This window comes from Corvus cornix, chromosome 5 (assembly GCF_000738735.6).
Source record: "Corvus cornix cornix isolate S_Up_H32 chromosome 5, ASM73873v5, whole genome shotgun sequence".
NCBI lineage: Eukaryota > Metazoa > Chordata > Aves > Passeriformes > Corvidae > Corvus > Corvus cornix.
In genome coordinates this window covers 24,445,823-24,467,779 of record NC_046335.1, presented here as the reverse complement: position 1 = coordinate 24,467,779, position 21,957 = coordinate 24,445,823, and the positions used below count along the sequence as shown (strand labels likewise).

At 37.2% G+C, this 21,957-nt stretch overlaps 1 protein-coding gene across 5 annotated transcripts in view; it reads left to right on the top strand.

The window, feature by feature from the left end:
- Positions 1 to 21,957, top strand: part of MIPOL1 (mirror-image polydactyly 1) — a 189,868-nt gene that overhangs the window by 22,417 nt on the left and 145,494 nt on the right. For 2 of the 5 annotated variants that reach the window (XM_039552714.1, XM_039552713.1), the window contains exons 2-4: positions 2,180 to 2,300; positions 6,669 to 6,803; positions 8,108 to 8,187. In XM_039552714.1, the coding sequence (XP_039408648.1) occupies positions 6,799 to 6,803; positions 8,108 to 8,187 (85 nt within the window). In that variant the 5' untranslated portion in view covers positions 2,180 to 2,300; positions 6,669 to 6,798. Of the gene's footprint in view, positions 1 to 1,396; positions 2,301 to 2,347; positions 4,210 to 6,668; positions 6,804 to 8,107; positions 8,188 to 21,957 lie in introns of those variants that run through there. The other 3 variants (XM_039552716.1, XM_039552715.1, XM_039552717.1) reach the window with 3 other exon arrangements.

Here is a 21,957-nt window from a genome sequence, read left to right as displayed (position 1 = left end):
GCTCTAAGTTACTACTTCACATTATATGTGCATATAATGTTTTGTGATTTTATTTTTGCTTTTATGGTAAAATGTGGGCTAGCAACTTAGTTCTGTGATAAAAGAAATGATGATTTGGGGATTTGGGAATTTTAATATATTGAATATACTATACAATGAATTTTGCAAACATAAACACTGTAGATTCATGTTTCTTGAATCATTTCCACAGTTAGCTTTGGAGCTCTGTAGTCACAGTGACTTTTTTTCAGGTTTGGGGGAGGGATGGATTTTGTGGGGCTTGAGGCCAAAACTTTCAGAAAGACAGGTAAAATAACTGTATGAGTGGTCCATTTTTGGTTTATTGAAGGGTGGTGTGCAAACCAATATTTGACATTTGGCCCAGTGCCAAATCATCCAGTCATGTAGTAAACTGAAAAAAATCAGGTGCTCAGGACCAGTAGGGCTCAAAATGCTGTGTGGATGCTGCTGTTGCACTGTTTACTCCCTGTTGGCATTTAGCCTGTCTGCCGCATGGGTGGTCTTTGGTTGTGCCTCACTGCTATTTGGTTGTTGGTTGGTCAGGGGCTCTACTGACCTACCCTGTAAAGCAAAAAGCAACCTAGTATTTTTTCTGTTACAGGAATTCTAGTTCTGGTGGGTTTGTTTTGTTGCAGTCCTTAGAATAACAAAATAGGTAGGCAGGAAGTGCATGTCATCCAGTTCAGAATGGGGCAATCTCCAAAATTAGATTGGGTTGATATATCCAGGTGAGTTTTGCCCATGTCCAGCCACAGAGATTCTGTAACCTTGCTAAGCAACTTGTTCCAGTGACCTTCCTTACTGTGAAAAATTTTCTCTTACCCATAACACTGAGTTTTCTGTGTTACAACTTGTCTGTGTCAGAAGGATCTGTCTCTGTCTTCTCTATATTTGCTCCCAAGGCAGCTAAAATGCAATAAAATCCCTGTGTAGCCTTCTCTCCTTAAAACCAACTAACCAAACTCTTGCAAATTCCTCATAACTCATGTCCTGCAGACCCCTCATCATCTTCAATCACCTGCTGGACTTAGTTCAGGATATCCAGGAGCAGGTCAGACCGGATGCGGCACTTTCAGATATGCCAAATAGAGGGGTTTAATGACTTCCCTTTGTCTACTGACTATGATCCTGTCAACAGAATGTAATACACAGGTAGCCCTTACCCCTATGTAGTGCTGATTCTACTAAAATATTCTATTAAATATTCTTTTGGCTCCAGATAAGACAACAGCTTGTTTAAAATGCACATATTTGTTCCTATCTGTAAAGGCTATGGAAATCACAGTTTGCTTGTAAAATGTTTAGAAATGGAGATCCGGCTGTCTATAACAATATATAATGTGATATATAATATTGAATTTTAAGGCCCGTGAAGAGTTTACAAAAAAACTGAAGGATGGCTAAATGATTTGCCTGTTCACACCTGATCAAAGCGTGTCTTAGTTTCATTATTAGAATGAAAATAATGTTAGTTAGAGTGTCACAGAAGAAAGCTGCTTCACAGAAAGTGCAGCAAGATGAGAAAAGCTGCAAAAAAAGGAGAGTCGGTCTTTGACAAGATTTTCTGCAGTTTTCTTTAAGTTTCAAAGAGATGGTGGGCAGGGGGCAAAGGAAATGGCATGTATTGTCAAAGAGAAGACAAAACTAAGGAAAAAGAAAAGAATTGGACAAAGGACAGCTAAAAACAGGGAAAGAAGACAACAGAGCAGGCTGAAGATTGTTCAGTAACTAAAATACAAATAGAGATTGTTAATGTGAAAGAGAATATATCAGAGGGCAGGAGAGATAGGGGGCTGTTGGTGAGCTGATATCCATATAAACATTTCCTGATGCACAGAGAGAGAATTGAGCCTTGAAGACACTGAGTTCAAGTTAGGGAGAAAAAATAAAGATGAAAGTACATGTCCCTTATCCAATTAAGTTTAATTTAGGAATAAGTGAAACCTATTGTAAACCAGTTGGTTTTATGCATTTTTATGCCTCCTCTTGTGTGTTTGTCAAAAGCATGACAAAGAGAATAAGTGCTCTTTGGCTTACGGTATGCCATCATTAAAAGCACCAGATGCAAATTTTGTAGTGAGAATATGAAGAAACTGCTGCAGCAACAAGGGAAAAATATCTGAGCCCCATTTCTTCATGTCTTTTCTGATTTATGCAGGTTAGTAGAAACCAACTGCATATGTCTTATCTCCTTTTGGGTCAAGAATCAGCAGGAAAGAAAAGCCAGGGATTATTGCTTCACTTTGCTCTCTGGGTAAATGTTTTTATCAAGCTTCCAGGTAATGAAGTTACTTTTATTAACCAAAATCTTTAAGTCTTTTTAGCAATGTGAGAGTTATAAATTTGAAGTACTACTCACGCTGCATTCATCCACTTATTAATCCACTTGTCTATGTTTTATATTCTTTTTGAAAGAAATAGAATATTTTGCATGAACTACTTGTATTTAAAAACATATAAAAGTAATAGAATACAATACAATAAAATAAGTACCTTTGTAATCAATGTATGTTTCATTTCACAGCTTTTAAGTATCTAACAGATGAGTATTATTCCACTTGTAAGAAGTACTTGAATTGGCTATTTCTGTTATCCTTTGACTAGTGTTTTGTAACTGTCCAAAGCTAGTTTTAACTGACTTTAAATTTCCTTAGATTTCTGATATGCCATAAACTTTCTTAAGATAAGGAGGAAATGTGACTCTTTTTGGAGGAGTGTATCTTTGAATCAAAACTTGACATCCACCTGGGCTAAGAAAACTGTTTGTTCCCTGGGGAAAGGCTTTGAGACAGTAACTGGTTTTTATGTAGCGTACCCTCCTAAGTTAAGGTTTTTAGTTTAGCATGCCCCAAGGCAAAACGTTTCAGGATATTTTAGAAGATCCTGCCAATCTAATTAATCTTATGGAAATAATGCTAAAATTCATTCTCTGTTTCCCTCTTCATAAACTATATGGTACTTCATCCCTGCACTGTCAATGGCAATGGTTAACTGCATCTTTAAGGGGGACAAAAACTGATTCAGTGCTGTTCCCAGGGGTAGTGGGAATTGGTGTCTTGTTCCACCAGAGGTGGGGCAGGTGCCTTCTGTGTGGAAAAACTCTTCCAGGACTGAAGGACTTTTTGTGAAGAATGGGTGAATTCCATCGAGAGCAGCAAACATTTGCATCCTGTCACAGCAGCTAAGGCCATGATTCAGTGGTTGACTTCAAAACCTGTCAAGGCAAGACCAAGGAATGGGGGTTTGCAGTCACTGGGTCACCATATGGAGTGGTCCCAACAGTCTTTCTGTTCCTGAGGAGGGGAGTCAGTAACTGAACTCCAACTTAGAAGACAGACTTCTCAGTCCTGCCCATGGAGAGAAAGCATTGATGTTAGCATTACTGTGGTGCTCTTGTGGGGTTGGGGTTATAGTGGGGTGCTCCTTTGTATAGTAGTTATTCTGTAGACACTCAAGAGGTTGGGTTTTTTACCTCAGAGAGAGGGAATACTGCTACAGCTGTAATAAAAGCCATTTGGAACTGCACATGTAAAGCACTGTATGCTTTCTATCTTGCAGATGTATGTTACTTTTATATACCTCTTGTTTTTATTTAATTCCTGTGAAGTGTTTGTGTTGATGAATAATTAGAACCAGGATTGGTATGCCATCCTTTTGAATAAGCCATTATTTTGTTTAGATCTTTTTTTTCTCTTAAAATCCATTCATATTCCAAGGTACTGAAAGGTAAAGTATTTTAATGGTGTTTTTGCAGAATGTTTCCTTGAATGGATGAGGAAAGTCATTCCAGTTAGCACTGTATAAAAAGTGAGGGCAGTGCAGTGAGCTTAATCTTCCATTTTTGTCTGTTACAGATGTAAATAATTCAAACATATAAGCATGGAAAGAAGTTAACAGTTTGAAACTAGGACTGCATGAGTCTCATAGGATAATGTTAGTATTTCCTGTGTGCTTCAATTTGACATTCTTAAGAAAAAGGTTGCTTTTCCTGAAGTATGAGAAGCATGAGCCATTTAATAGTTAATGCTGTTTTTCACTGGGCTCCTATGGTAAATTAGAATGTTCGTGTATTTCATGTGTATGCTTATGCAATTAAGCATCCACTAATTTCTTTCTCTTTGGAAAATACTTCTCCAAATCAGCACTTAATACATGAAGATTTAAGATTATATCATCTGTTTGTTTAAGGTAAGCATTAGGACAGGTATTATTATTTTATAATAGATTCTTAATCCCTTGTCTGTGAAGTGTTGATGTTTTCATTAGAGTTAAAATATGTTGCATGTGTACAGAAAGCCTGAAATCTCAATATGTGGTCCTATCAATTTTAATTATTTGAATCATTAGAACATCTATTTTTTTGCTTAAGGGTACACCAATGTACCACTGAATCTGTTTTTTAAGGTTTTTTCCAGTTTAATGTCTGAATCCAAATTCATAAAGAGTTGGAAAAATGAGATGTCTGAGCTATAGGATTCACAGGGATTTTATATGAAGCCTATTTAATCAGGATAACACTGTTATTAATATTCATAAAGTCAGCTGGAACACAAATGACAGACTATGGAGCCTAAAATTTTTTACTTGTGAATTTATTAAAAGCAGCTTAAAAAATTAATGGAATTTAAGTAAAGTTGACGAAAATGAAAATCTTATGTTAGCAGAAAAAATCTATATTAGAACTTCGTCTAAGACCATCTTGCATTGATATCTTTGACAGATTTCATTGGTACTTAAAGAAGAAAGATGCATGAATGGTCATTTAAAAGGATTTAAACACATTGGCACATTAATTTTTACATGAATAATAAGTAGTTTCCAAAAGCAATTAACTTACAGTGTACAAGATTTGAATAGAAAAATAGGACTGTGACATCAAAGGGCAAAGCAAATGTGCAGTACATTTTAAACTTTTAATAATACAACTTCTTAAAATAATTTTTTTCTTTTCCACAGTAAGTAAAGTAACAGAGCAAAGGTGTTTGTGTACAGCTTGGGTTTGTTTTGAAATACACCAAGATCTGGAACAAATAAATATTTTTATGCCAAAGTGCTATTGGTGAAGAACAATTTTAAGGCTTTTACACTGATCAGGTGCTTTTGAATTCAAGCTTTCCTACAGTTTCTCTGTGTGGAAAACAGATATATACTGAACACAGTGTGTGATTTTTCTCCCATGCTGCTATATGCAGCATTGGGAAGCATTTTTATTTCTGTGGATGGCAAACCAGTTAGTTCTGAGAGTTCTTTCATTATTGTACTTAACTATGAATTTTATGAGACTGTTTCATTTTATATTCAACCTATAGGGACAATTTCTTTTTTATTTTCACTTTCTTTCATGATGTCCAAGTAGTTTTACACTAGTACAGGTTGAATAAATAGGTAGTGAATAAGGAAATTGGATTTTAAATTATCTCTAGTGTTTGGGTTATGGTTTCATTTTGTATTTTCGGTTTTGTCTCAGTCTGCCAGTACACTTTATTTTAATCTCCAGCTTTAATTTCCTCTCATTTTTACACTGATTATTAACAGATTGTTTTCAAATGAAAATAAGGATTTAGAATAATTGTGTTCAATTTTTCTGATGATTCCTTGTGTGAAAACCTTAATGGCCACTTCTGATCGTTGATATGGCGACGTTTAACACTCACTGAATAATGATGGCTCAGTAAGTTTTGATTCTAAATCAAAGGTACCTTCTGTAAAGGTACATCTTGAACGACAAGTAAGTTTTGTGCACAAGTCAGCTACCTATTGCAGCATCTGTGTTCAGAGCAACCAGCTGAAATACTTAGTGTCTGGAATATTTTGTTGTTCTGTATCCTAACTTTTTTTCGAATTGTGGGGAAATTAATTGGCACACCCTAGGGAGCCCCAAAAGTCTTTCCATTTTACTTTGATTGATAGGTGATATTAATCTGATATCAACTTTTTTTTTAAATTTTCCCTATGTTTAAACCAGAAAATTCCTATTAATTAGCAGAACCTATTTCAACTATGAAGACAAAGCCTGTAAAATGATCCTCTTGACTTCGGCCATAGATTTTTCCTGTGCCATAGTCTATTATTTCCGGGAGAGGGCAGCATTTTCCTATAGCAGGTGCAGGAAGGCACATGCCCTGCTTAGACTGTCAATGTTTCTTGTAATTACTCCCAGTATATTTGTTGCTTGCTTATGAATTAACTTGCATTTATGGAACTAAATCATTCCAATCATTTAATTACACCTGAGGAGCTGAACTATAATTGCTTGCTTCCAACTAGGATCTGATATGGCTTGAGCAGTATTAATTTGGTGTTTACTTTTCTGAGTGCTAAAAGCATTAAAATGATTGTGCAATGGGATTACATTTTACTAATTGCTGGCATTCATTAGCTGGGTAAATGGCGAGGAAGAATGACTGTATATTGTGGAGGGATAAAATTATGGTTTTAAATAGTATATTACTAGACACATTAGGGCCCTAAGACATGTTTTAAAATACTCCAGAGGTTATTAAATACCATATTTTCTTCGTGTCTTGCTATATGAATATCTTATTAAAATACTGCAATTATTATGAACCTTTTTGTGCAATATGTAGGGAAATGGCTTCATTGACAGAAACCTATTTCTTGATATTAATAACCCTCTATATTTTCAGCTAATCCAAAAGTAAATGAGGAACTTAGGAAAAGATTGCCAACTTCAAATCAACACAGTTACACAGAATTGAAGAAGAAGCATACAGCTTCATTTGAGGGATTCTTGTAAGGGACTCAGTGTTCTGCGATATGAGGTGAACTTGTTATTTTTTGTTAAGACCTAAGCACATCAAATCCTATGCATTTTTTTTCATGCAGATTTATAGTCAACAACAAATATAAGCTAAATATGTATTTCTTGAATGTTTGATGTACATGTTAGTGTTGAATATTAAGTGTTTATACAATTAATTTTTAAAATAATTTAAAAGATAAAAATGAAATCATCTGCTTTTTTGGTGTTGTATGGGGAAATAATTTCTTCTGCTGCTTTATTATTTAGGATATGTGTCTTGGTGTAATTTGCTTGAATTGTAAAATATGTACTTAATTTTTTTTAATCTTATATTTTTTAGCACAATGACAACGCTCTGGGTGTTTTCATAATCCAGCCACTGTATCTTCAAGGCACATGTTGTATCTTTTTAATAAATAAAAAAAAAATATATATAAATATATATTTCAGGGACAACATACAGAATAAGCACAAATGTGTAGTTAAAGATAAAAATTGTCCTATGTACAATGCTTTTTAAAAAGGTGCTTGAGTAAGTAATAAAATTTGTGGTAAGCTTACTATGTTACCAAGATTACAGACTTATTTAGATGTCCTTGCAATACAGAGTATAATTGAAGTTTTAAAGGATACAGAGTATAATTGAAGTTTTAACACATAAGGGAGCATATATTTTAACACCCCAAATGATTCCTGGTAGGCATAACATTTTACTGTAGGTCTTATTGAGGGTTATTTCTTGAAGATCTTTGATTATAGGAAATATTGCAACTATGTCATTAACATAGTTGATCTGAAGCAATATATACGCAAATATTAGGATGCATTATTTAGCTGTTTAGAAAGACCTGCAAATTCAGAGTTGGAGTGGCCATTGGCCACTTTACCTGTATGTTATCTAGGAAATTAAAGCAAGAGAAAGAATGCTGTAAAGTGAAGCACATGCCACCATCTGTAATAACTGCCATAGTGAGCAGTGTTGTTGCCTGTAGCAGGACTGCTTGGTGTGATTTTGGCTGTGCACAGTAACGTGTACTTCCAAGACCAGACTCTAGAAGAAAAAAACAAACTAATAAATATTTCAACAAAGGCATTACATGCAACAGAAATCTGAACCAAACAATTATAAAAATTAGATGAGAGAAGAAAAAATATTTTACTGAGAAATACAATTTTTCACTGACTGTTAAAATATGCAGACTTCATTGCCATGTTATAAATACTTAAAATTATTTGTCTTGTAAATTTTCTGTCAAATGAAGGCAAAGTATACGTGTATTATATTGTTTCAAGTTTATTTATCTAGAGTTTGTTTTATTTTAGCTCTGAAATCTTCAAGCAAAAACTGGACTTAGTGCCAGACCAAACAAGTTCAGAAGAACAAATGGAGAACTGGTCGAAAGGTAGGGACTTTAAAGATATTAATAAGGAACCTCAGGTGTTGCACCAGTGCTAGGCAGTGACTGGAGTGTGTTTGTTCTTGCTGATATATGACTGACTTTGGAAGAAAAGAAAAAAAAAACCACAACCACATCTGTGCCTTAAAAGTACTTGGAGTAACAGGAGAGCAGCTACATAAATATAAAGCTTCACCTTTATTTTCTGGATTATTGAAAAGGTTTTTGTATAACTTTCGGAAGTCTTGTTTAAATTCTTAGTTTGTACATTGCACTTTATTTTCCAACCTTTTTTTTTTAATTGTTAACAACAAATCTGAAAGTCTGTCTTCAAGTAATTTTCTTGGCTGTTCACTGGCTAGGGTATGATTAAGCCATCTACTAATATTAATGAGTTTCTCATTAGTAGCTCAACTGAATTTAGACAGTAAGGTAAGGCTTGGAGGGAAAGGTGGCCTTGGTCAACTTGGAGCTTCCCCAGTTGATGGAGTTTTCATCTTCATCAGGATGCAAGTATCTTTTTGTATTTGTATTTGGTTGATCAGACACAATTGCTCTCAGATACATTCTTCTATGTTTCATGACAGAAACTGAAGGGGGAAAAAAATCCACTGAATTTGAGAGTACATTACATGACTGACTGACTTTGTAGAAGAGAATTGTCAGAAAGTGGCTTGTGACTAAATTGTAATATGTAGAAGGAAGAAAGGGAAAGACAAAAAAGAGACCTTCAATTTAGGGTGAATTTTTGCTAGTTAGTCACTATGTGTAGATTAAAAAATTCAAAATGGAATAGGTTTGTCAACATAAAAATTTCCCTCTATATCAGAGCCTCATAGCTTCTTGTATATTTCCTATTTTTGAGTTTTATACAATGTATTCTCTCCCAAAAGATAAAAAATGTCAAGTTTCTTGTGGAGAGTCTGTTTAGAAGAAAGAAGAAATGCTTCGTTTTGTAGATTATGCTTTTCTTTCATATGTAAAGGTATTTCTACCTATACTGTTCTGTAAAATAAAATACTTGCAGACCTCTTTTAATTTATGGAATTTTGAGCTGTTTCTGAGTGAAGTTCAAAAGTTTTTGAGTCATATACTCTGTAAACAAAAACAGGGTGGTGTAAGTTAGTGGAGAATTGTATTCTGGCAGTTTAAACCTGTAATGGCTTAATCAGGTTTAGTATTTTTAGACCTTTAGGGGTCAGCATACCCTAAGAATGGTTCAAAAGGTTAAGTTTTCCAAAGTAGGCAAATGAAACTGATTCTCTGTGAAATATTTTCTGTCTAATTGCAAGAAGTTATGTTCTGCTGCTGCTCAGAGGTATTTTTAAAACTGAGTAGTTACTGAGTTTCATATGTATTATTTTTCTGATGCATTAGGTCAATATTTTGTGCTGTTAAGACAGCTGTTTCTTCCAAGCTAACACTTACGTATTCATGTATCCAATGGAAGTTGTTATATAAACAAAAGTAAAATTTATACACTTTTCTTTAGCATAATCATTAAAAAGACATGTAATTCTTTGTGCTTTTGCTTCTAGGAAAGTTCGAAAAAGGGGTTATGGGTAAATCTGTCATCATACTGGTTTGGATGAGGAATTAGAATTTTTTTGGGGTATTAACAGCTAAATTACATTCACTTATCATAAAGATAATAGGTCAATTTCAGCAACATAATATTCAATATGTGTCCTTGGTAGATTTTCTGGTGCATTTTCCCATTGTATTACTTAATCACAGCAACTTTTCATTTTCTGTGTAAATGTGTATGTTGAAGAGTGTACCATTTTGTGTTCTGCTTGCTCTGTCATCTTCGTATCTTTCCTTTGTGCAGCTGGTACTGTATTGTATTTAGATGTTTCTTTCTTGTAATCTGGAAGTTTAAAAACTGGGTTTAGAATAACCCTATAATGATTTATGCAAATTTTTTTAATAGCATACTGAAATATTGGAGATTATATTATTTGTCAACAAATAAGGATGGTAAAGCAAATATGAGATTAAATTCATCTGACTAGATGAAAATTCAGTCAAGCAAAGAGAATTTTAAAAAATAGAAAAAACATTAGATACAGTGAAGTGGTAGGTTTATGGCGGTTATGTGGGATAATGTGTAACCTGTTAATAGATGTTATAAAATAAAATACTTGAAAGAAAGGTAGTGTTTAAGAGGAGTATATCTGAAGTGTTTGATAGGTGAGATTTTCTTTTTAACTTTCCAAGTTGTTTGGAGTATGGTATCTCTCTGTGTGTTGAAGACTTTGTCTCTGTTCTGTTCTATTAGGAAGAATTAAAGAACAGTCTGTGTGCAAAGCTTGTTATTCTGTGTTTGTGTCTAGTTTAAATGTACTCTTTCTCCACAGCACTTAGTTTTTAATAGAAGGTTACTGCCTTTTTTCATATCTGTCGAAGGATACTTGAGAGAATGTACCAGGAACATTGGCAGCAGACCAGTAAGGACTATGTCACTTGAAAATGAAAAATATTCAGGATCCAAGGTAGAAAGCCTAGAATAGCATTCAATTATAAAAATAAACTTGTATTGGCAAATAGGTGCATGTCTTCGCATTGCAGTGATGGTGGGTGTGGGGAAGCACATTGCATCGGGGTAGAGTTGCTAGTGCAGCAGGGTTTCCATGCATGATGGAAACTATGAAAACATTAATACCATGAAAACACAAGAGGGAACCTGAAATTGGGTGGTTTCTCTATTTATATATACATTTAGGGCTTGATATGGCAGTTTTTCAGAAGAGTTACCAGGATAGGAAAGTGGTGAGTGTGCAAATGCTGGACTTAAATTTGTGTCTTACTCAATTCATATGATGTACCATGTTTTAATAGGTGCAGCTATACTTCTGTATTATATAGTCTTTAACTGTTGTAATTTTTTTGCTTATGTCACATTTATGAGCATCCATGCTTTAAGGACAGGGGAGAAATTACAAATCTGAGAATTTCAAGTACTGTTTGATCTGTTTTGACAACAAAAATAGAGTTTTGCTGACTCCAGAATAAAAAGCATTGTATAATTATTATTTTTAAATTCCTAAGACAAGTTAATAGATTGATTATTTTTAAGGGCAAAGTTGTTTGCTTTCTTAAAAGGTGGTTATTATGTTTTTCAAGCATAGAAATAAATATATATATATATATATTGCTAAGCCATTACTTGAAGCATATATTGAAGTATAAGTCAGTGAACCAATTTCACTTCTAAGAATTTGATGGCAACTCTTAGTTATGATCCATATAGACACTTTCCATGTAACTTCAAAAGAATGCTTGCAGCTTGTAAATGTACTTTAAAATTGCGTGTCTAGAAACTAGTTTAGAGGAGACTAGCTTTAAAGAGATGTGATAATGTAGATTGGAACTGAACTGCAGAACCAGCTTGTGCAGGGAAATTTAAAAAGGGTGTGTTTTATCTGGTGGTGAGTTGGGGGTTTTTGGGTTTTTTTACATTCATGGTAATTGAGGTAATGTAGTTATATGCATAGGTTATGTAAAATGAATCATCTTTTTGTGCTACCTTTGACTATCTCATTAGAAGTAGAAAACTCTTCTAGTTGCATAATGGTTTTAAGGTATTTTTTGTGGAATTTTTTTTGCAATAGTAATTACAAGGGCTTTTTTGTCTGGAATTTCTATTGTGTGAGTTTGACACACACAAAGATGAATGAGTAAAGAAAGCCTTGAGAGTAATATGGCATTGTAAAGGTTTTTTCATCTAATGCTCTAGTTGGGTCAAAAAGCAGCTAATGGTAAAGGTGCTGCTGCCTGTTTCTCCAGAATATACCCACTACAACTGTAAACACTCTAAAGTAAATCTAAAGCCCCTCTTTCAAGGCTGTAGCAGAGGCAGAATTAAGCATACTTGTCATAGTGAAGTCTTTTTCTTCTTTTACATGCCTCAACAGGAGATACTGTGAGCCTGGTCTCCCTCTCCTACCATCTTTTAGCAACAAAGTGCTGTTTACTTGGGAAAGAAAGAAGGCCTGGATATTGCAAGGGTGGTTTGTATGCAGAAAAAGCTACATGATATGCAGAGAGGCAGCATCCTCTACACCCATGTGGCTCAACTGATCAGTGTCTTCAATGTGTGCTGTGCTTTCAGCATCAAACTCACTGTGTGCTGTCAGAGATCCCCTTGCAAACTGCCAAATGTAGTTGCAGGTTTCTCTGAATGATGTAAAAGGCTGAAAAGAGGCTGAGAGGATGAACTTTCATGAGTAAAACCTAGGAAAAGTGGCTAGTAACTGTTGAGCCACACTAAGAGTGGAAGATGAAGAAAACATCTTCCATGGAAGAAGAAGGAATAGTGTGACATAACTTAGAAGATAAGAATGAGATAATGGTAACTGAAAAATCACCAAATACTGCTTGGTCTTTCCTGTAAATATAATTACCTCTTCATGCATATAAATTCTCATCTCTCCTTTTTCCATCCCATTTCTTTCCTTGTACATTTTGAGTAGTAGAATACGGCACATTTTTAGCCAGACTGCATGCAGAAAGACTCCTCATCAGAAGCACAGCTAGATACCCAGTATTTGCCTGACTCACTGCAGCATTGTGAATATGGTTTTGTTCAACCCTTTATGGTACGCTCAAAACGTGTAGTGCCTTATCTGCACTGAGTGCTGCAAGCACTAAGGATGGGGAGAATGCACACCTTGAAGTATTGCTCTTTGAATCTTAATCATGTAAAGTATGAGTGCAGCTAATTTCAGAATGTCTTGAAATGTACTTCAGAGAGAACAGCACTTACTACCACAGTAATTTTTAAGTAGTGCTTCAGAAGGAGCTTTAGAAGACCTTGCACAAGTGCAAGAGGAATTTGGTTATTTTCTTCTTTAGAAACCTTCATTACTTCTATTTTTAGAACATCTAGAATGAGGCCTAAGTTCAGAGCAAAAATATAAAAAAATTATTAGCAGACCATTACTGGAGTAAAGGGTGTGTGGGCAAATTGTCTTATGGCTACTTTATGCAGAGTGATCTTTCTTTTATGTTGGACACTTAAAATTACAATATTTTTCTTTACTTCTAAAGCTGTAGTTTCTTGGGATTTTGTTTAGAACTGTTAATTCAGTAAAGCCTTAGTTGTTTGTGTGTGGTAGGGGAGGTTGAGTACATTTGGATAAGAGAATTTTCACTATAATTAATGGGCATTGGGAAACATGACCCTGCCTAGATAAAAGGGAGTTCTGGATCATTAAGATTTAGATAATGGAAGGGGTTATATGTGAAAAGCAATTGTCTGATATGACAATAGCAAAAGACAAATGGGGTGGGAGGGTTTACTTTGTTTTTAGTTGGTTTAGAAAACATAAACACAGCATGCTTAGTAAAACTCCAGCAGACACTATGTTTGGAAATTATGTAATGACTCCATATAGGCTGTAATGATATCCTGAAACCCTGTATTTAAACTAACCTGAATTACAATGAGAGATAAACAGAATATTTACCCATCCCTTATGAGCTGCTGCTGATATGTAAATTTATTCTTCTACTTTGCACAAATATACTTTTGAGCTACTGCTTAAACACTTCAAGGTCCTTAGCCAAACAGTTTTAATGATGCCTCCAGTATTATGAAAGTGTGACATTTGATGAATGCCTTGTATAGTTGTGATATCAGGGAAAGTGTAAACAAAAAATGCACATCAAGTCATCGTGCAACACCTAGATAATTTATAATTTTACTGTTTATATCCATCTTGACATTTTTTATCTGCCAAAGGCAGGTTTCATTTGGAATCTTAATCTGAGATTTATTTGGTGGATCTGGAAATCATAGCTAGAGTTCCCACAGGAAATGGTCCATCTACCAACAGATTAAATGGCAGTCCTGCAGTTGTTAAGGGAGCTCTGCATTTAACACACATGCATACTCATTCAGTCAGCACTGTGGAGAAAAATTAAAGTAGTAACCCAGGTTTAGGAACAATGTAGCTAAAAAGTCCCATATTTGCTGAATGACAAAGGGTTATATAGCAGCATTTCATTTTATTATTCGTGCTTGAATTTCTTGTTTGCTTTGTTGAGTCTGCTGACGAATACTAATAAATGCCTGCAACAATCCAGACGAGAGATGCCTGGCAACAAAGCTATGCGGTGGACCTCCCTGATCTTCTCCAGTTCACAACCTGACCTTTTGAAAAATTGGCTGGGCTAAGCTGCAGAATTTGGGTGTAATGGTTATTGTTAACTCCAGCTTTAGGATTTATTAATTTGTGTGATCAAGACTTACCTATACTTCAAAGTTTCAAAAGACCAAACACAATCATCCATCCATTAGAACTAACATTGTGTTTCAGTGAATCCCACTTAGTATCTGCCTGGAGATTCTGCTGTTTTGATGCATTCAGAATATAAAAATGCTTTTTCAAATGTGAGACCAATCCAGTGAAAATCTGGTGTCTTCCCAGATACTAATATTTTAAAATAACAATATGTTAATGAATTGCAAACGGAGAGTGGAATGCCAAAGGAAATGTCTGATATTTACACATTAATAAATGCATCACGATTAACTGCAGTGAATACCAAAATAATGATTGGCCACATATTTTAAAGACTGAGTAGCATTTTTCTATTTTAAATATTCAACAGTTTGTGCACAATTGCTGTTTAGATGCAAAAGAGGAGCACAAAAGACTTAGTGAGAGAGATGGGCGAGGGAAACATCATTACTAAAATAATCAGAATCCTTAGAGAATTGTAAAAAATTGCTTTTGCCAGAATAACTCCAACTGTTCTTAATCGCCTTCTCAATTTATTTCTTTATGAAGGGTGTTGCCAGGGTTCCACACAAGTACAGGTGAATACTCTAAGTATTATTTTGAAGTATTCAAAATAACACAGATGTCCCCCAGCTTATATTGCTAAAACAAAATTCACTGTTCTCTTTAGATTCCTTTAAGGAATAAAAAAAAATGAACCATTAAACTTCTGAGTTTTGTCTGTATTTTAGCAGACAAAATATTTTCAAGCCTCTTCTTTTTTTTTCTATGTGTTATGGGATATAGAGCAAGCAAAAACATTAATGCATAATATAGCTTTGGTTATTCTTATTGCATTTGCAGATAACTCTCTCAACAAAGTTGTAATAAGATTATGTTGTTCTCTTTGTTCAGTTTTTTTGGACAACTTAAATGCTTAGCTGTAGCCAAAGAGCAAGTATTTGAATTGCATTGTTGTGTTCACCTGACTGACTTCTAAAGCAGTTTTGTTTCAAAGTTCTTTGCATTAGTATGATACTCAATATAATTTTAAAAAAGGTTATTTCATTTATTCTGCCTAATACTGAAATTACAGGAAGTTTGTTTATATTTTATATTGCATGTCTGTCTTCTAATATACAAATACTGTAACCTAACCTGTCATGTGAATTAAAATTATCATCATAAAGAAGTGTCAAAGGATACTATTTTAGTTATTTAAAATTAATCTTAATTTTTTGATTGTGTAAATGTTAGTTTGCTGTTCCTAAGTAAAAGTGGTATTTTTTTCTTAAAGTACAGTAGATATTAGTTTCTAAAACTTCTCCAACAGAAAAGAGAAGAATTTGACATCTCTGAGCAGGAGAAAAGAGCAGGAAGGGCCATCAGTGAGGTAGCACAGGCTCCAAGATGCAGCGTGGATCCAGCGCCTCTGACTTCTGCAGTTTTTCCTTCTGTCATGGTGTCGTGGTTTAGAGGTGGTATTCTCCAGTTTAGTCCTCTGACTAAAACCACGTGCAGCTCTCCCTCCCCCCTCCAACTAGAGCCACAAAGGTAAAGATCACAGGTTCAGAGAAAAGTAAATTACTGGGAACAGCAATGAGATAAGAAAACGAACAGCAACAGCAAAAATACTAACAACAGAGGGTATAGGAAAAGAAACAATTCAGGAGAAAAACACGCACAACACCACACCCAATAACAGACCATCCTTCCCCCCCCAGTAGTGGACAATACTGGATGGCTCCCTCCAACACATTTTCTGGACCAGAAGGCACTCCGTCTTCCCAGTGAGAGTCTTCATGACATGAGGTGATATAGAATAATGTCTGTGTCCTGGCCATCTCCCCTCCTGGCTACTACAAAAATTAACCCTGTCCTTGCTGGAACCAGGACATTTTCTACCTGAAAATTCAAATTTTTTGCCTTTGGGCCAGTTAGTGATGGTTTCCAAAATCCCCCGGCAATTGGGGTTTCCCATTCAAGCCCACTCAGGACTGCTAACACGGAAAGAACAGAGCCCTCTGAGAGACCAGGAAAGGTATTCAGCTGTCTAATTTCTTCTGTCTCCACAGCAGTTATCCCGAAAGCCCAATGATGCTCTTTTGGGTCCTTGGAATACCCTCTCCTGAGGTAATCTATGCCAAGGAGGCATGGGGCCTCTGGGCCAGTCACAAGGATGTGTGTTTGCCATTTGTTCCCAGTCAGGCTCACTTCAGCTTCTGGTACAGTCAGCTGTTGGGATGCCTGTCACCCAGAGATAGGATTAGATTCTGCTCCTGCATATCTTGGTGGCATCAGAGTACATTGTATGCTGGTGTCAACAAAAGCCTTATACTCTTGTAGGTCTTGTGTGCCAGGTCATGGGATCCACCCAGTCCAGTAGATCCAATTGTCCCTTTCCTCCACGTGGCAGGGCCCCTCTAGTTCTGATCAAAGTACTTGTTGCTCACTTCTTGTAAATACAAACTTGAGGTCCCTTCAAGAGAATCAGAAGTAACATCAGCCTGTCTATTCTATCTGAGGACTTGCCCACCAGAACTGGAGTGGCATTTATCCTTGAAGAATTTCCTATGGTGGTTGTTCTTCCTCTCAACTCACATATCTGTGCTGCTAGGGCAGAAGTGGGTTTTTCATCCTACTTCCTCTTGTCCTCTCCATGGTCATGCAGATAAAACCACAGGTAGCCTTGTGCTGTGTACCCTGTCTCTCAAGCAGCAGAAGTGCTTGCTCCCTGCAGCAGACTCTGGTCCATACTGGTGGGGCATGGAATGTTTCCTCTCTAGCTTACTCAAGTCTTGAATGTGGCCACAGTCTTGGACAGTCTTTCCACAGCCATGACACAAGTCAGTAGGGAGGAAAAGAGATGATCTTCAGGTTGGAGAGTCAGGTAGTCACCTGAAGCACTGTTTGTTCTTGTTTTATTGACATCAATGCCAGTGAGTTGGCGTACGATGATGGCGCACTCTGTACAAACTTCTACCACTTGGATTGTGTACACTGGACCTCATCAGGATCTACAGGGAACTGCTCATTATTTGAATCCCTGTAGATCACCTCCAGCTCAGCTAATTCTCTCAGGTACTGGATACCTTTCTCCGTGGCATTCCACCTGCTTGGACATGCTACTAGATCATCCTTGAGAGAATACCTTTCCCTCACACTTGACAGGAGTTGCCTCCAGAGGCTGAGAGTTTCTGTCCTTTTCCCAATCCCCTTGCCAATGCCCACAACGCAGGGCAGGGATCCCAGCTGCTTGGTTTCACTACTATCTAGTTTCGTATCATGGGCCCTGATATCCCAGCATTGGAGCATCTAGGTCACATGGGGCTCACATGACTGGTAGCTGAAATCTTTTGCATATCTCGCAGCTCAGCCAGAGATAGGGATCAGGTGGTTATCTCTGGCCCTCCCTCTTCCTCCTGTTCTGCGGGCCCTGCTGCCTCTTCATCCCTCATTAAACGAACTGATTCGATCTTGAATTTCTTCTGTATAGGGGCTACTGCTACTGGAATGGGTTGTTCCCCTGGTTCAGCTGCCACAGTGCCTGTAGGTCTGCTTTCCTGCTCCTCCCCTGGAAGGTGCTGTCTAGTATTGAACTGTGTCCAGTAACGAGTAGCCAGGCCCAGCACACTGCAATAAATTGTTCCTGTCTGGAGTTGCCACAGCATTCTCCTTGCAAATATTCTGTCACTTTAAACAGGGTCCGCTGTTTGTTCAGGGTTGAACTGCCAAACTATTGGAGCATAGAATTTTCCCCGAAACTGCCCCATTCTCTCCCACATTCTATGCCACTCATGAGTATCCACCCTCAGGGCAGATCTCTGAATGACCTCCCTAGAAATCTCTGTCCTGACTCTAAACATGGTGTAGACTGCACTGAGGAGATACGGCAGACTTAGCAACCAGAACATGCTTTCCTTAACATCCAGCAGGAATTCTTAATTCTCAAAAGCTGTTTTAACAGGTCTGAAGGAGAAAAAGGAGGTGAAAAGCTGGGGAAAGTCATCCCCCCTGTTCTTCCCACAGACTGGGTTTGATTGTTAATGGACTCCCAGAGCTAGTGCCTGAGTAAGGATAGGAGAGCAATGCTGAATACACATCCCAAATTACCCTCATTGCCCTTTATCTTACCATGTCATGAACTGATACCCCATAGCGCAGCAACAAAGCAATCCTGATTCCTCTCCGTGCTCTGAAAAAGGTCATCATGAGGACCACATATGGGAACATATGCACAGTTATATATACACAGCCATTTGAACAGCCCCAGCAACATGGTGACCACTGGCTCTGGACCTAATACAACAAATCAAATTTGTTTCCAGCCCGCTCTGGGCAGATCTGTTGTATCTCAACCCTTCATGCCTCACACTGGGCACCAATTATGGCTGTCTTGGTTTAGGAATGGTATTCTCCAGTCAATTCTCCCATTAAAACCATGTGCCACTCCCTCTCCCCCCTCCAATTTGAGGCAGGAAAAGCAAAGATCATGGGTCGAGATAAGAGCAATTTACTGAGAACAGCAATGAGATAAGAAACTGAACAGTAACAGCAACAATACTGATGATAGAGGGTATAAGAAAAGAAATGATTCGCACAGAGACCACACCCCCAATCCCCAACCACCCCTTCCCCCGTAATAGGCAATACCAGACAGCTCCCTCTGACACATTTTCTGGGCCCTTCTTCCCTGGAAGAGCATCCCTTTCCCCTGCCCCTGGCAGTGATGTGAGTTGTTATAGAGTAACCACTGTGTCCTGGACATGCCCCTTCCTGTCTACTGCAAAAATTAACCCTGTCCTGGCTGGAACCAGGACACATGGCTTGCTCAATGACCTCAATAAAGTTACTTCATTACTCTGTGCCTTAGTCACAATGGCTTTAAAATGACGATCACAGTACTTATGCATCTCCTAAAAAAATTGTGAGAGTTTCCATAAAAATGTTCTTTCCAAGGCTTATTTCAATGAACATCCATCCTGTGTGTCTTAAAGTGAGAGGAGATACCCTATCTCAGAGATAAATCCAGGACCTTTATAAGTAAGAGTTACTTAAAGTAAATCGATAGTCCCCATTCTTCTGAGCTGACCCATGATGCTCTCTGCAGAGCCCATGGTCATGTATCGTTGGGGCACTGAATGTACAATGCATCTAGGTGGTGATTTCCTCTTTGTTACTGCCAATGGTTTGGCAGGTAATACGTGGTACTTTGGCTGGGCAGAGCACAGAGAAATAAAAGGAATTAGTTTTGTATTACAAAACTGCTCTGAGCTCAGTCTTTCCTTGTTATCAGGTTCCTGTGACTGCCATTCTTCCATGCTACAGAAGTGATTTAGTGAGATCTTAGAATCCTACTGAATAATCATCTTGAAATTTGCTCAGTTTTCTTTAAACGTTAGAAAAAGTGCATCATGAAGGGACAACCATTTGCTCTTAGTTGCAGATTACTTGTTCTCAGTATACTACACTGCACCGAAGGAACCTAAATAATTGCTAACATAAGTAAATCTGTAGCAAGTCCAAAGACAATAAAACTTCACTTTTTCATGTTGTTTGTTTTGGAGAAAGCATATATTACAGACCTTGCATTTTTGCACTGACTTTTTGTAATTGTTTTCCAGAAACAGGGATTACTTTCTTTTTGAAAATTATGTACAGTACCTTTTCTTAGGATTAACTCTGAAAAATTATTTGTAGATCATGGGAAAGATAAAACAGTGAGGAAATGGGTCAAAAGTAATGAACACCTTTTGACATATGCATGTAAATCATGTTGTATTTGCATCTGTGTTAGCTCAAATATGAATGAAAAAGGAAAATACAGGCATTCTGATAATGCATAAGACCTAAACCAACTCTTGATCCTAATGCCAGACAATAGGATCAGATTTCTTCCACCAGACTCATTTTCTTTCTTTGCATATTTATGCCTGTAAAAGCCTATAATTTTTGTTCCCACTCATTTTCAGGATTTATGCCTTTTAATCATTCAGTAAAGGGTAAACTGTTGAGCAGTCTGAGTCTTGCACAGTCATTCTGTTTGGGAGAAGTTCTAGTAGTTAAATAGCTGAGTGAATGAATGTTTGTCTTTTGACAAAATGGTTGACTCATCATTTTCAGCTCAAAAAGGAAAATTCGGCCATAGTACTAATTTCATTTGCATATCTTGAGAAGTTAGTGGCCATCAGGTTAAGTTTTTAGTATTATTAATGTAGGAAAAAATTTTGATAATTTGAAAGTCAATAATAAAGAACAGCAATTAGTCTAGTGAAAATGAAGGTCAAGTTCTAAAGTAATGCTTTTACATGCATAGTTACTGCAGCAAGTGTGGTAGATGTGTGATTTGTAGTGCGGCAAGATCAAGGTTTTTTTCAGCCATAGGAACTGTGTCCTATTATTCCAGGGGGAACAGGTTAGTTTGGTATAGGGCCAAGGTGGCTCTTTGCGTAGATAGTTTTGTTGGATAATGAATATTCCCTCTTGTTTGAAATTCCAAATTTTTGGTATTGTACAAACACAGAAAACCCCCACAGACATTGAAGCTGTGTTGTTGTTTAGACTGGGAAGAAAAAATACATGGTTGCAGCCCAGACAGCCAACAGCATCCTGGGCTGCATTGGAAGAAATGTGGCAAGCAGGTTGAGGACAGTTATTGTACCTTTCCACTCTGCCCTTGTGAGACCCCATGTGAGGTACTGCATCCAGTCTGGGGGCCCCAGCACAAGAAAAGTGTGGGCCTGTTGCAGCAAATCCAGACTAGGCCAGGAAGATGATCAGAAGGCTGGTGGACCACTCCTGTGAGGACAGGCTGAGAGAGCTGGAGTTTTTCAGCCTTGAGAAGAGAGGGCTCTGGGAAGACCTCAATGCAACCTTCCTGTACTTGAAGGGGGCTTATAAAGAAAAGAGGGAGAGCAACCTTTTGCACAGGCAGATAGTGATAGGACAAGGGGGAACAGTGCCAAGCTAAAAGAGGAGAGATTTAGGTTAGATATTAGGAAGAAATTCTTTACCCACAGAGTGGTGAGGCACTGAAACAGGTTGTGTAGAGAACTTAGGAATGGCCTGTCCTAGGAAGTATTCAACCAGGCTGGATGGGGCCCTGGGCAGTATGATATCACGGGTGGCCTCCCTGGCCATGGCAGGGAAGTTGTAACTAGGTGAGCTTTAGGGTCTCTTCCAACTCAAAACATTCTGTGATTCTATGATTAACAGGAGGAATTCTGGAGGCTTTTAGTGATTGATGTTGCACTTCCTCAAATACAGCACAATGTTTTGTTTTACATTTTTTCAAATGTTTTTAATCTGACAGTGTCACAGTGTCATAGCTACTGAATTTGCAGTCAGCTTTGCTCCTGCTCCTGGGGTGTATATGGCTCATTCTCTTCCTTTCTGCTTTTGCTCTTTTTCCTATTATGCCTCTTACTGCCATCCCTCTAGGGGTTCACTCATGCAGCTTTTGCAGACAGATGAGAACATACTATGTGCCACAGACCAGCTTAAAACAAATACTGGTGAGCTATAGGTAACAAGCTGTAAGTACTATTAC